This window comes from Choristoneura fumiferana, chromosome 21 (assembly GCF_025370935.1).
Source record: "Choristoneura fumiferana chromosome 21, NRCan_CFum_1, whole genome shotgun sequence".
Lineage (NCBI taxonomy): Eukaryota > Metazoa > Arthropoda > Insecta > Lepidoptera > Tortricidae > Choristoneura > Choristoneura fumiferana.
Window position 1 is genome coordinate 16,611,664 of NC_133492.1, and position 13,479 is coordinate 16,625,142.

At 39.3% G+C, this 13,479-nt stretch overlaps 2 protein-coding genes across 5 annotated transcripts in view; one reads left to right on the forward strand and one right to left on the reverse strand.

Moving 5' to 3' along the window:
- nAChRalpha1 (nicotinic acetylcholine receptor alpha1) overlaps positions 1-13,479 on the forward strand; it is a 372,458-nt gene that overhangs the window by 274,354 nt on the left and 84,625 nt on the right. The gene's annotated exons all lie outside the window — the stretch shown is intronic.
- LOC141439660 (uncharacterized) lies at positions 10,938-13,469 on the reverse strand. The gene is made up of 3 exons (XM_074103996.1): positions 12,443-13,469; positions 11,858-12,148; positions 10,938-11,210 (listed from the first exon to the last, which is right to left on the reverse strand). The coding sequence occupies exons 1-3, from the start codon at positions 12,825-12,827 to the stop codon at positions 11,185-11,187; spliced, it is 702 nt and encodes a 233-aa protein (XP_073960097.1). The 5' UTR covers positions 12,828-13,469; the 3' UTR covers positions 10,938-11,184.

Sequence of the window (13,479 nt, forward strand, 5' to 3'; positions counted from 1 at the left end):
CCATAATAATATTATAAATGCGAGTGTGTGTGTTTGTATGTTTGTCCGTCATTCACGTCGAAACGGAGCGAGGTATCGACGTGATTTTTGGCTTAGAAATAGTTTATGGACCAGAGAGTGACATAGGCTACTTTTTATCCCGGAAAAATACACAGTTCCCGAGGGAACAGCGCGCGATAACCGAATTCCACGCGGGCGTAGCCGCGGGAAAAATCTAGTAAGAATATATTTTCTGGATCTGGAACAAATCTTTTACAAAAAGTCTTCTTTTTTATTTGAGAATTTTAAGTATAGGATAGCGACGAATAGGTTCAGACCTGATAGACATTTTAGATTAGGTAATAAGGTCCACAACAAGGTAAAAAATCCATGAATATTTAAATGCGATTGTTTTTCGCGCGCAATGTTCTTGTTTTCTAATATTTTTAATTGTATATACCTAATGAATTGACATATACTTCAAGGTTAAGGTTCGATAACTTTGCAAGATGGATTGAATCACGCGGTAATTATAACAAAATGTTGTTGGCATCTAAAAATAAATATGATGAAAAATGCAGCTCATTTTGGGCAAGGCAAGCTACCTCCCAGTTGGTCGACGACAATAGATAAATAAGGAAAGGGTCATTATGGCCATCGTCAAGCATCTATTGCATCTATTACACGCTGGCTCAAATATCCAAAATGGTTACCACCTCTCTGAATACTTCAATTGAAATGACTTTTATGTTCAACCGCATAAAATAATTACCACAATGTAAATCAAGTTTTTAATAAATCACCTATCCCGGCTACATGTGATGGTACTGAGTATGAAACTGAGGAAATTTAAAGTTTCGGAAACGAATACGAATCCGTATCCACAGATATCTATATATATTAACAAAGCACCCAGCCATCAGATCAAAAATCACTAATTAAAAGTTCGTACCCTACTCCATAACGAGATTTACTTCCACGTTAATTGTCAGATAGTTATTATGACTGTGAATCTTAGTTTACAGTTTTAATGGGTAAGTTAGTTTGCTTTGTACTGTGCAGTGCCTTAGCGGGATGCAAGCTATGCTTTAGTTTTATGCGCTGGGTACCTAACTTATGTGTGTTTAACGACTTTATTGCCTAATGGAATAGTTCGCTGGGAACTTGGGCTCTTATAGTTACGAGCAAGTTTTAGTACTAGTCGCTCAACGAGCTTTTTCGCTGTGGTATCACCTAACTTCGCGAACAGGACAAATATACACGAGGAAATAACATGGCCGAGCCACAGAATCAGCTTTAGTTTTTATTTGTCAGCTTAAAAGAGGCGGTCGCTAAGAGCGAACTCTGAGACAACAATTTAGATAATATAAACTAATACAAATACGTCAAAATCCCATTAGTAATTCAAAATTAACTTTTTGTGCGATAAAGTCCCACGTCTCTATACTAATCAAATGGTCTCTCATGAAATACTTTTTAATTTATTGAATCAGCTGTTACTTTGCGGACAGGTCTGTATCATGAACTAAACAAGGTCGCCGGTGATTAAAGTAATTGTTTAGTCCATTAAAATACTTTTTCTAAAACAATATTCTCCTCGTGTGCCAAAGAGATGCGGTTACCTTCTGGATATCTTTCGCGTCGAACGCTGATGCTCCAAGATACAGGCTTTTGCTTAGTTTGGAGGTCAGAGTTATAACAACTTCAATTGTGCAAATTGTTTAACTTCTTCTTAGTGTTGACAGAAACATTTCTGTCCTCTAGTGTTTGTACAACCTTATGTTTGAATAAATGATTATTATTATTATCTCCGCGGAGAATACCAGTGCTTGGGCTAATGCGTCCTGGGCATCATTCAATGATGGATTCATTGGCCGATGGCTAATAACCCGACAAAAGAGGGGGGGGGGGCATATAAATAGTATTCTTTTACTGAACAGTGGCTGAAATTTTTTGATTATCTTTATCACTTGACATTGGTAAATTGCACCGTATAATACAAATAGAGCCACATTTCAAAGCAACGTAAGCAACGTGCAATAAAATTAAAACGGCACTGTTCCCACAGTCATTTCACGCTACAAGTCCATTAATCCTTAACAGAAATACCCCAGCACCGGACACTCAGCGCCGATCCCACACGCGTACAACGAAGTTCTATAACAACCAACTGCAACTCTATTTATTTATCAATGGAAGTTGCAGCGATAGCAGGCGTCGAATTGGATGGCGGCGGCATCCTCTACGGTTTAGTTAAATGAGTTTTGACGAAGCTAACTGTCAATTTGTTGCGATAGAACTAGCGCTTACCCGCTACGTCGTTGTCTGTGGTATTTTATACGGAATCTTCCAAGTTTTGGTACATTTTATACCTTAGGCTGCTATTTACTCATAAACTACTAATAATTCTCAAGCAAACTTAGCCGTTATAGTCTTCCTTGAAAGTTTGATAAACTTAATACCATCCTGATTTTTTTCAAATTTTTCCACTCACTGGTTTAGATTTTAGAGGGGGGCGCTCGATTTCACTGAATCGAAAAATTGTCTTAACAACCCCCCTGGTTTTAAAAGACCTATCCAACAATACCCCACACTAAAGGGTTGGATGAGAAAAAAAAATCACCCTAACTTTACGTCAATGGGAGGTACCGTAAAAAAATATATTTTTGAATTTTTAATTGTACCATTTTGTCAGCATAGTTCTAGCATTGATAGTCTCTGAGCAAAGCCGCGGACGGACAGACAGACAGACAGACAGACATGGCGAAACTATTATAAGGGTTCCGTTTTTGCCATGTTGGCTCCGGAACCCTTAAAAGGAGCGTCTTTTAATAATGACAGGCTGTGTAGCTCTCTATTTGTGAAAGTTTTTTTTCAGAGTACTCTATCTTTGTACACAAAAAAATAACTTTTTGTATAAAATGTCATTATTAATACAAGCTTTTTTTGCTAACTGCACGTTTGTTGACTGTACTTCCATTGCCATCCAAATTAGAGAGAGAGAGAGAGAGAGAAACTCCAGATAATTGTATTGCCACTACTTTCATAAGTATGCCAAATTTCAAGTCGATCGGAAATCGGAGTATTGGAAGTAGGTCAGAATTTGCTTCCAAGATTTGACCCAAATAAATACTTAAATAAAACATACACGGTAAGCTAAGTAAAAGCTTCTTACGAAACGGTTCTAACGAAAAAAAAATTAAGAAAACTTAATGACTATAATGAACTTTTGTAACATAACCTTAGCGCGTTTGTTTGCAACTAGGATGAGGGACATGAAATATGACGAGAGTTTATGAATTTTTGAAATTCCCTCGTGACAATTTTGGGTATCCCGGAATTTTGGATTAAATCTGGTACCTGCGTAGAGATATATTGAAGTTTAGAATTAAACACAGGCTACTTGTATTGTAACCCAAAAATTGCTATAAACACTGACCGGTTTTTCCTAGCACTCCGAATCTCCAAAACTCAATTATCCTCCTAACCTTTGCAAAAATTGGTAATTACTCCATTATCCAAAGCAATCCAGTTGGAAACAAAACCAGCACGCATGACAACCCGCAGCAAACAGCAGGCATTAACACGTCTGCTCGCATTTACATAATTGGAGTATTACACTACCGTGCTAAAATACTGCAATTTGCTCGAATATCTGCATTTCGGTTCCTAACTTTGTAATGACATTGCTAATTGGTTTATTTTAAAGGACTAAGTAACAACTTGAATAGAACTGGTATCAGTAATCAGTTATGTTATTTGTTAAAACATAGTTAGGCCAAATATGTGGTCTACTACTCTTAAGTTTGATAATCGTTTGCATGTCATAAAACAATAATGCCAATAGACGTGTCTGTCAACTTGAAAGTTCGACTTTAGCGACATATTCATTTGCTAGGAACTTGTTTAAGAATTGATGGACCACTTATTTGGCTGATGGTAGTACAAAAGGATTTAAACTGGAGCTACTTTAGGAAATTTTGGGGCTACTTTGATAGATTTAAAATGGCTATAAAATCGCAAATATTCGTATGTCGACTGAGCAAATGAAGTAAAAAGTTAGATAATTTATGAAGGTAGGTATTTCACTGCCACAGGTGGTCTAAAAAAATAAGGACATGGCATAAGAACTGTTTTCCAAAGTAGCTCATGCATTTTAAAGTAACCCCGTTTTAATTTGTTTTTATTGACAATACACTTGCTCAAAGAAATCTAAGATTTTTCTAAAACGAATTAGCTTTACGCACCAGAGGCATTATGCCAAATTGAACACCGGGAATCTGAACAACCAGGCTTCGAGGGAAATATAGATGTATCTTTACTCTACGTCATATCTTTCCAGCTGATTTGTTACGTAGGATTTATGACTTCTGATAGGTGGCATCAAACGCCACTATTGGCTACAGCTACGCTTGTCGACTGGCTGGATTCCTGGTGTTTATGTTGCTATGACGTCTCTCTGCTGCAAAAAGCCATAGGGTTAATTAATCTATGTAGTAATCTAGAAATCATTTTCGATCTAAAGTCTTCGTCTAAAATTTCCGCGTATTTGTTAGACGAAAAAGTTTTTTCCAACTAAAAGATTTCGCATTAGTAAGCGGATCAGTTTCTGCGTCCGTACCCATTTTTCGACTGGGTTTTTACTCAGATATTTGCCTTACGCTAAAAGCTAGGGTTATAATTATATTCATCTTATTATTAGTCCTGTCCTATACCTGTTAGCTACAAAGCATAAGTCAACCCACGCATCAATAAAAATAATATCTGGAAAATTGGAAAGCCCGAATCAAGGACCAATCCGTTACTTGTTTACTCACGATTTAACACAAACAAAACAACTCAACCTTTAACAAATGATCCTTCTTTAAGCTACGTTGAAACTCGGAACGAAAAAGCGACGAAAACGTGGACTTTGTTCACTTGCCCAAAGGTTTTTTTGATATGATTCTTTGGGTGTTCCGTTGCACGAAATATTCTTCGTAGTTACATTGATAGCGATAGATTTTGTGTTTTTAGGGTTCCTACCTCGATGGTGAAGATTGACCTTTAACACTTTACGGGCTTCGCTGTCCGCTTGTCTATGTATTTGAACAAGTTATGACGCTCTGCAATAAATCAAAATGTATGTACTTCTTTCCATTGACCTAAATAAAATTATATTTGGCGCGCAACAAAATTGGGATTGCAGTTTACAAATCGACCTGATGTATATCAATGTAAGGGGGTTTGAATTTTTCAACAGTAAAATTTATTGCGATGCAAAAATTCGTCATGAGGGTTTCTAGTACTCATCCGCACCAACGAGTGTGTAGCGACTTTGAAGATGAGAACAATTGTACAATTGATAAACGTAAGGTCGATTTACAAATTGTAATGTACGAAACCCCTAGTGAGAGTCTAGCTTTTGTTTTTTTTTAGTGGGACACGGAGATAGCGATTGGTTTTACGCTTCGAAGCTTAATTCAACGGATTGGACTCTGGGTTTCCATTGGAAAATAATTACCGTGGAGTGGACAATTGAAAAATGTACATTGTTTCGGGAATACGGTAGTATTTAAATCGATGTAAATCACATTGAAATCGTTTACACGGGACTTTTTCCGGATTTGGATACAGTATCCGATACAATGGTCATATTTTCTTCAAATTTGGTATACACCATCATATCGTGGACATTGGACTCCCCCAAAGATCTCCAGTTGCTTCAGTTGGAAGCAGCCTGTATCAACCGTGAACCTGCGGCTTTACCTGGTCACCGTCTATCTCGTTGGTGGACGTGCTACGCTGCGCTCTATTCGAAAACTTTTCGGCTTCAACGGCCATCTGATGTCCGTGCTATATGGCCTGCCATCGCCACAACAACGAGCTAATCTACTTGCTATTTCGATAACTCTTGTTTTTCTGCGTATCCTCATATGTATACTTAATAAAGAAATTAGAAAGGAAAGAAAGAAACAAAATATGTACATTCACAACCACACAATACACAACAATATTGTTAAAATTACATAGACAATAGGAAGAATAAAGAGTGTGTTATTTGCGCATCGGATACTGGTTCACCATAATGCTATGATGTAGATTAAATGACAATGCAAGTACAGTCACCAAAAAAGTTATGTTTTGAAACTTAAAGGAACCCGGACCTAAAGTTGTTTAATTTGTATTTGAACACAGCTGATTGAGGAGCTGAGCAGTACTAATGTTGGATGCCATTAGGATACATTGTTAACAACATACGTTATGCTGACGACATGGTGCTGCTCAGCCGCTCAGTCAGCGCATTAGATTTACTGTGAACATTTGTGAGACGTATTTCTGTGACCCATGGACTCGTATAACGCGTCGAAAAGTGGAGCTCTTGCAATTTAAAGAAGGTAAAAAGAGTTACACAATGCACCCAGTCACGCTTTGCGGTACTCCTTTAAAAAGAGTAGACAAGTTCAATACCTGGGTCACTGGGTCACGAAGAGTATGTCGGAATGTCCAGGACATTGAGAGGGAGCGCCGCGCTCTGTGGTGCGTTTGTAACATGTTGTCCCGTAGATTCGCTGTAGTAATGAGTTAAGATCAAATTGTTTAAAGCTAACTGTCAGACCTTCTACACGTGCGTCTGTGGGTAACTTCACGCGGCGAGCATAATAGTGCTGCGGGTTCTGAACGGTGGACTGTTTTATGTGGATTTTGAGGCACTGGAGTCGGTGAAGCAGTTTAAATTAATTAAAAAGGCAGAGATTGATTGCAGCCGTGTATTTCTCCATAGCACGCACGGAAGAAGGGGCGATATTGCCAACAATAAAAAAGTATTAAAAATTAACAATTTTTAGCTTGTGTTGCTAGCTATAGTTATATCGATAGAATCGATTTAGTACGCAACATGCTGCGGCCTCTACAAGAAACTAATACAATTTTTCTTCAAATAGAACAGTATAAACAAAGTCCACAACATAGCATAATTAATTAGCATAATAAGAACTAGCTATAAAAATTATTTAGAAACTAGCTTAATATTAAAGATACACTTAGATTTTGACACTTAGCATGAAGTTATACAAACAAAACATTAATCATAATGCGTATCGGAAATAAAGACATTATTATTAAGGATGCCTTTCACATACCTACTTGCACCGTGAGGAAACCTGCACAGAAATTTTATAAGAACATGTTCACATACATAATATATAGTGAATGAAAATGAAGGTTAATTTATTTACTCGTGAGTATACTAAGAGCAAACTAAACATATACTTAGTTAAAAATTACAAATCACAATTTTTGTGCTTTGTGGTTGCAGAAAGAACCAAAAAAGGAAACAATTTTTTACCAATAAAAGAGTGCTGTTTAGTATTGTTTTTACAATGTATACCAAATTATGCCATTATGAATACATCTATTGTGTATTTGTGTAATAACAAGTTTTACATAGATAAATTTTTGGAATATTTTTTAGTACTTTAGAGCAGAGCTTATAAATGAATTATTACAAGAATGGTGGCTTTGGTTATTTATAAGCTAAATTTACATCGACAATATATCATTGTTATTATCATGCACATAAAATATTAGATTAAAGAAACATTAATTTATTTGATGCTTCAATGTGAAATAAAAAAAGAGACTATAACCTCTAACAAAAAAAAATAATTCTTTTAAACAGAAAAAATTATACCTCTACCGGTAGTACACATATCTTATGGATAGACCTTTTGTGAGTATGACCGTTTGCCGTTCGCACTTCAACTGCGCGCACCAAACCATCTCTCCCAGGGAACAGGTTAGTGATTCTGGCCATCGGCCACTCGAGAGGAGGGGAATTGTCATTAACTAATATAACTAAACTGCCTATACACACATTAGGCCTAGTCGATTGCCATTTTGGTCGATTTTGCAATTGATTCAAGTAATGCCTGCTCCAATACTTCCAGAACACCTGTTTCATGTTACTTATGATGGACCAAAATTTGAGTAAGTTTATAGATTTATTGCTTACATCTTGTTCTGGGTAGGTATTGAGAGGGGCACCAGTGAGGAAATGACCTGGAGACAGGTATGAGAGATCATTTGGATCAGTTGTGACTGCTGTGAGCGGTCGCGAATTTAGAATGCCTTCTATTTCCACCAGCACGGTGTTTAGCTGTTCGTACGTCAGTAGCGCCTTCCCAACGGTGCGCTTTAAATGATGCTTTGTATTTTTGACTGCACTTTCCCATAAGGAGCCAAATATAGGGCTATAGCTAGGTATAAAGTGGAAATTGATGCCTTTTTGGGACGCGTAAGACTGCACATCGTGCTGGTGGGTTTGAGAGGCGTGCAAGCGATAGAACTCTTCTAATTTATTATTTGCTCCTTTAAAAGTAGACCCGTTATCAGAGTAGACGTCGCTGGGCCTGTTACGTCGCGCTATGAAGCGTTTAAAGGAGGCGAGAAAGCATTCGGTGGTCAAATCGCTGCAGAGCTCAAGATGTATCGCCTTTGTGGCAAAACATACAAATAGGGCTATGTATCCTTTACCGATTACTGGTTTTCTTATGCGACTGTTCTTGACTGATATCGGCCCGGCGAAGTCCACTCCGACCCTCTCGAACGGGCGGCATGCCGTAACTCGTGCTGTAGGCAAAGAGCCCATCAGCTGAGTTGTCGCAGCAGCCTTCAGTCTGAAACATATTACACACTTATGTATTACCTTTTTTACAGTACGCAAACCGTCAGTTATCCAGAATCGTTGCCTTAAGGAACTCAAAACTAGCCTTTGCCCTGCATGTAGTAGACCTATATGCTCGTTTCTCACAATCAAGTCAGTAATTATTGATTTTCTCGGCAATATGGCCGGATGCTGTGCAGCATATGGAAGCGGCGCATTTTGCAGGCGACCACCAACTCTCATAATGCCTTCACTATCGAGGAAGGGAGCCAGCGATTTTAATTCACCTTTGACTTGTTTGTGAGATTGTAGCAACTTTATGTCTTCTAGGTAGAAAATAGCTTGTTCTTGCTTCACTAGTAGCATGAGCGCTTTATTTAGCTCTAATGTAGTGAGAAAGCCTTTGACTTTTTGAGAAGCAGATTTTGCATTGTTGCAAAATCTGAGAATGTATGCAAGTACGCGAGTCATTTTTCCTATAGTAGAGATTCGTTTCAAGGTGTCAAGTATATTATTATTATTGACTGTGGTTGTCAGACAGAGTGCACTAGATTGCTCGGGCTTAGATTCAGGCAGCTCTAATGGTGCTATTGTACCGTCTGGAAAATTATACTCTATATTGTGCAAGAAAGATGGACCGTGCCACCAGAGGGCGTGGCTATTGATTTCTTGAGGCTGAAGACCTCTGCTAAGGCAATCTGAGGGATTATGGTCGGTATTGACATAATGCCAATTATGATTTTTAGTCAATTCATTTACCGATCGGACTCTATTTGCGACATAGACATGTAGTTTTGTGACGTTAGTCTTTAGCCATGCCAGTACTATCTGCGAGTCAGAAAAAAGGTGAGTTGCATCAATTTTTAATTTTATTGTAAGTATATCGTGTACTCGCTTTGCCAAACTTGACAATAATAGTGCTGCGTTCAACTCAAGTCTCGGAGTGGTAAGTTTTTTCTTACAGGGATTGATGCGAGACTTCGAACATAGCAATTCAGTGCGCACATTGCCATGCGTATCGATTGTGCGTAAGTACAGACAGCAGCCATAAGCCACTGATGACGCATCAGCAAATCCAACTAACTGATTGACTACAGTTTGCTGCGGCTTGACGCAGCGCGGTACAACTATTGGTTGCATTTTGGAAAGATCTTTTGCAAAGTCAGTCCACATACTGCGAATGTCATCTGGGAGGAGTTGAGTCCCAGCCCACATCAGCTGACCATAGTTTTTGCATAAACTTTCGCGCGAACAAAAACTGGACCAATTAAACCCAGGGGGTCGTAAAATTTGCTAATGTAACTTAGGATGTCGCGTTTTGAATCATTTCGGCTGATATAAGGCTCGGGACACGTGCCCTTGAAGACATCAGATTTCACATCAAAGTGTATGCCTAATGTCTTCACAAGCGCGTTGTCTTTTTGGAGCTCAACTTCTCCTATGTGGTGACTATCTTTAGGTACATTCTCTAAAATAGTTTTGGAATTTGAAGCCCATTTGTGCAACTGAAAACTTCCCATATTGAGTAACTGAATTAACTGTGACTGTGTTTGAGTTAACTCTTGTTCGGTGTTGCAAGAGACCAAAACATCATCAACATAAGTATTGTTTTTTATAGCTGATGATGCTTGTGGCATTGAACTTTTGTGCCTTTCAGCAAGATCACTGAGACAGCGAGTAGCCAAATAAGATGATGGCTTGAGGCCATAGGTTACTGTCTTCAGCTCTATGCATTTTATGTCTTGCTCTGGGGATTCTCTCCAGAGAATGTTTTGCAATGATCTCTGAGCTGGGTCTAAATTTATACAGCGGAACATCATTTTGATATCACAAATAAAAAATAACTTGTCTATTCTGAATAGAAGGAGAATATCAAACAGGTCTCTCTGTACCACTGGACCGTTAAGCAACATGTCATTCAATGATACCTTTTTATTTGTACGCATAGACCCATCAAAGACAGCCCGCAGTTTTGTTGTGCGGCTATCTTCTTTTATCACTGCATGGTGAGGTAAAAAGTACACACAGGATTTTATTTAAATCAAGCTGATCAATTTCGCGGTACTCACCATGTTTTAATTCAAGGTACTGATCTATGAATTTTTTGTATTCGTTGAAAAGATTCACATTTTTGTGCAATCTTTTTTCTAGGTTTAGAAATCTATTTAGTGCTAAATTGAAAGAATCCCCTAACTCAGAGTTCATTTGCTCTAAAGGAACTTTTATAGGCATTGAAACTTGGTATTTATTGTTCTCAAGCTTAGTAGTTTCCTTAAACAATTTTTCGCAATACTCATGCTCTGGTAGTCTCTGGGAAGATTTCAGGCACTTTTTCAGCTTCCCAAAATGCACTCATTTGATTAGAAATAGTGTTGTCACATTCTCTACAAAATAAAGACACAACCTGATCAAAGTTTCCTGCAGGCAGCTGCGTGCGGCCGGCGACGACCAGGCCGAATGATGTGTGTACTAGCGATGGACTTCCAGGGTTTGTGGTGCCTGATGCTGGAGAGCTCTGGTTGGTAGCTGCGAGGCTCTGGCTGCAGGGTGCGCCGCCACGATCAAACTGCGGCTGCGGTAGCAGGACCTGGAAGAACACGTCAGCTCCAAGCAACAAATGCACATCACCCGGCTTATTAAAGCTTTCATCCGCTAGCTTGTAGTTGGTGGGAAACACCATGCGTGACATATCAAACTGAGTTTGTGGCAATTTGGTTGTTATTGTTTTTACAATATGGCAATTGACATTTATTTTGAATGGATAAACTGCAGAATGCACATCAAGGTTTATACATTTGTCAATGGATTGCTCAGCATTTGTAATTCCCATGATAGTAGTGTTAGTTTTCTGTGATGATTTTCCTAATGCATCCACGGCCTTCTGTGTTATAAATGATGCTTGTGAACCACTATCAAGGAGAGCTCTGGCATATATTACCGTCCCTGATTTAGCTATGAGCTTTATGCGTGCAGTAGGTAATAAGACCTGACCCTGGTGTGAAGTAGCAGACAAGGTGACAGAAGGGCTTGCGTGATGTGAGGGCTCATCACTGTGCAATAATGTGTTGTGCTGTTGCTTGCACAAGGAACAGCGAAAGTGAAATTTACATTTGCGCTTGTGTTGGGACAGACAAATATTGCACAAGTTGTTAGTTGATGCAAACTCTAAGCGTTTGTTAATTGCAGCCATTTTAAAACTCTGGCACTTAAATAATTTGTGTTCAGTTGACTTACAGTAAATGCAGGCGGCGATCTGATGGCTCTGCGTAGCTACAGGATAGCTGGCTAGACGTTGCGATTGCACCTTTTGGACATTGCAGTCAGTGTTCTCGATAGCCAATGCACGCTTCTCAATGAAGTCAATGAACTCTTTTACCGTGGGAGGAATTGTATTGTCTCGCTCCATCTGAAATGCTCGATATGTCATTGTGTCAAGCTTCCTTGACAGGATACATATGATGATGGAGTCCCAGGTGTCGATCATCTCGCCTAGGTTTTTTAAAGCAGCTAGGTTCTGCTTGACAACTGAAAGAAATGCACGCAAGTTAGTGACATTTGACCTATTTATTGCTGGCATGTCGAGTAGTACGCCAATGTGTTCGTGCGTAATTCGAACCTTATTGTCGTATCGTTCTTTTAGGAGTCTCAACGCTTCAGTGTAGCTATCATCTTGGAGTGGGAGATTGTTTATTAATGCTAGAGGCTCACCACTCAAAAAACCCTTCAGGTAATACAACTTTTGTACACAAGAAAATGTGGTTTCTGTATGTATCATTGCTGTAAACATGCTCATAAACTCGTAGTATTCTGTGTACTTACCAGTGAAAGTTGGTATGACCACGCTGGGTAATTTAATTTTGCCGGGGCCCGTCGCTGGTTTTGTATCGGGCGGCGGGTTACCTTTATTTGATCGCAAGGTGTTGGCGATCGCATCGAGTTGCGAGAGTAGATGTAAGTAGGTGTCTTCGACATCATCCTCGTCCAAATTGTCGGACTTGTCAGGCTCTAAGTTAAGCGCGGTTATGCGCGCCGACAATCGGTCATACTCGTTAAAGGCGGTAATTAATCTTTCCCTTTTTACCAACAGTAATTCCAATTCCGAATTAAGGAGGGCCTCTTTATTGAATGAATTTTTGAGGCGCGTTATGGAAGCCTTTGCACGGCCCCTGGCCGCAATGCTCTCCTTTAATTCGTAATCGGACATTATTTGTACACACTAAACAAAACACTGTATGAAGATTACTACTGAAAACTTAAATTATTGTCTTTAGTTAGAACGAACAATGAACAAACATGGCGAAGAGCGAACGAAAAAGACTTGTCACGGCACGACGTGTGGCTTGGGTTGGCGTCGTTCAGTTGTCACTACTGGATTTCCGCGCTTCCGCAGTGTTGCGTTGCGATTGCGACTCGTACAGATTAGATTTCGCTGTCAGGTCGATTTGAAGCGGCGATCAGCGCTTCGTAGCTTAGCGTGGCGCTAGTTTCGCTGCGTCGTGGCGCTAGTTTCGCAGACTTGATGTTGCGCTGCTTATTGTGGCAATAGCCAGAAAAAAAAACTGCAAGCGGTGTCAAGCTGGCTTTGCTTCCGGCGAAAAGAAATTAAAATGGCTGACCTCTGTCTTGTCTTCGTTTTCTGCTTGTGGATTCGCACCAACTCTGTGATGTAATTCTGAACTGTAGGCGATTCTTGATGATTGTAGACTCGAAGGACCAATGAACGGTGGACTGTTTTATGTGGATTTTGAGGCACTGGAGTCGGTGAAGCAGTTTAAATTAATTAAAAAGGCAGAGATTGATTGCAGCCGTGTATTTCTCCATAGCACGCACGGAAGAAGGGGCGATATTGCCAACAA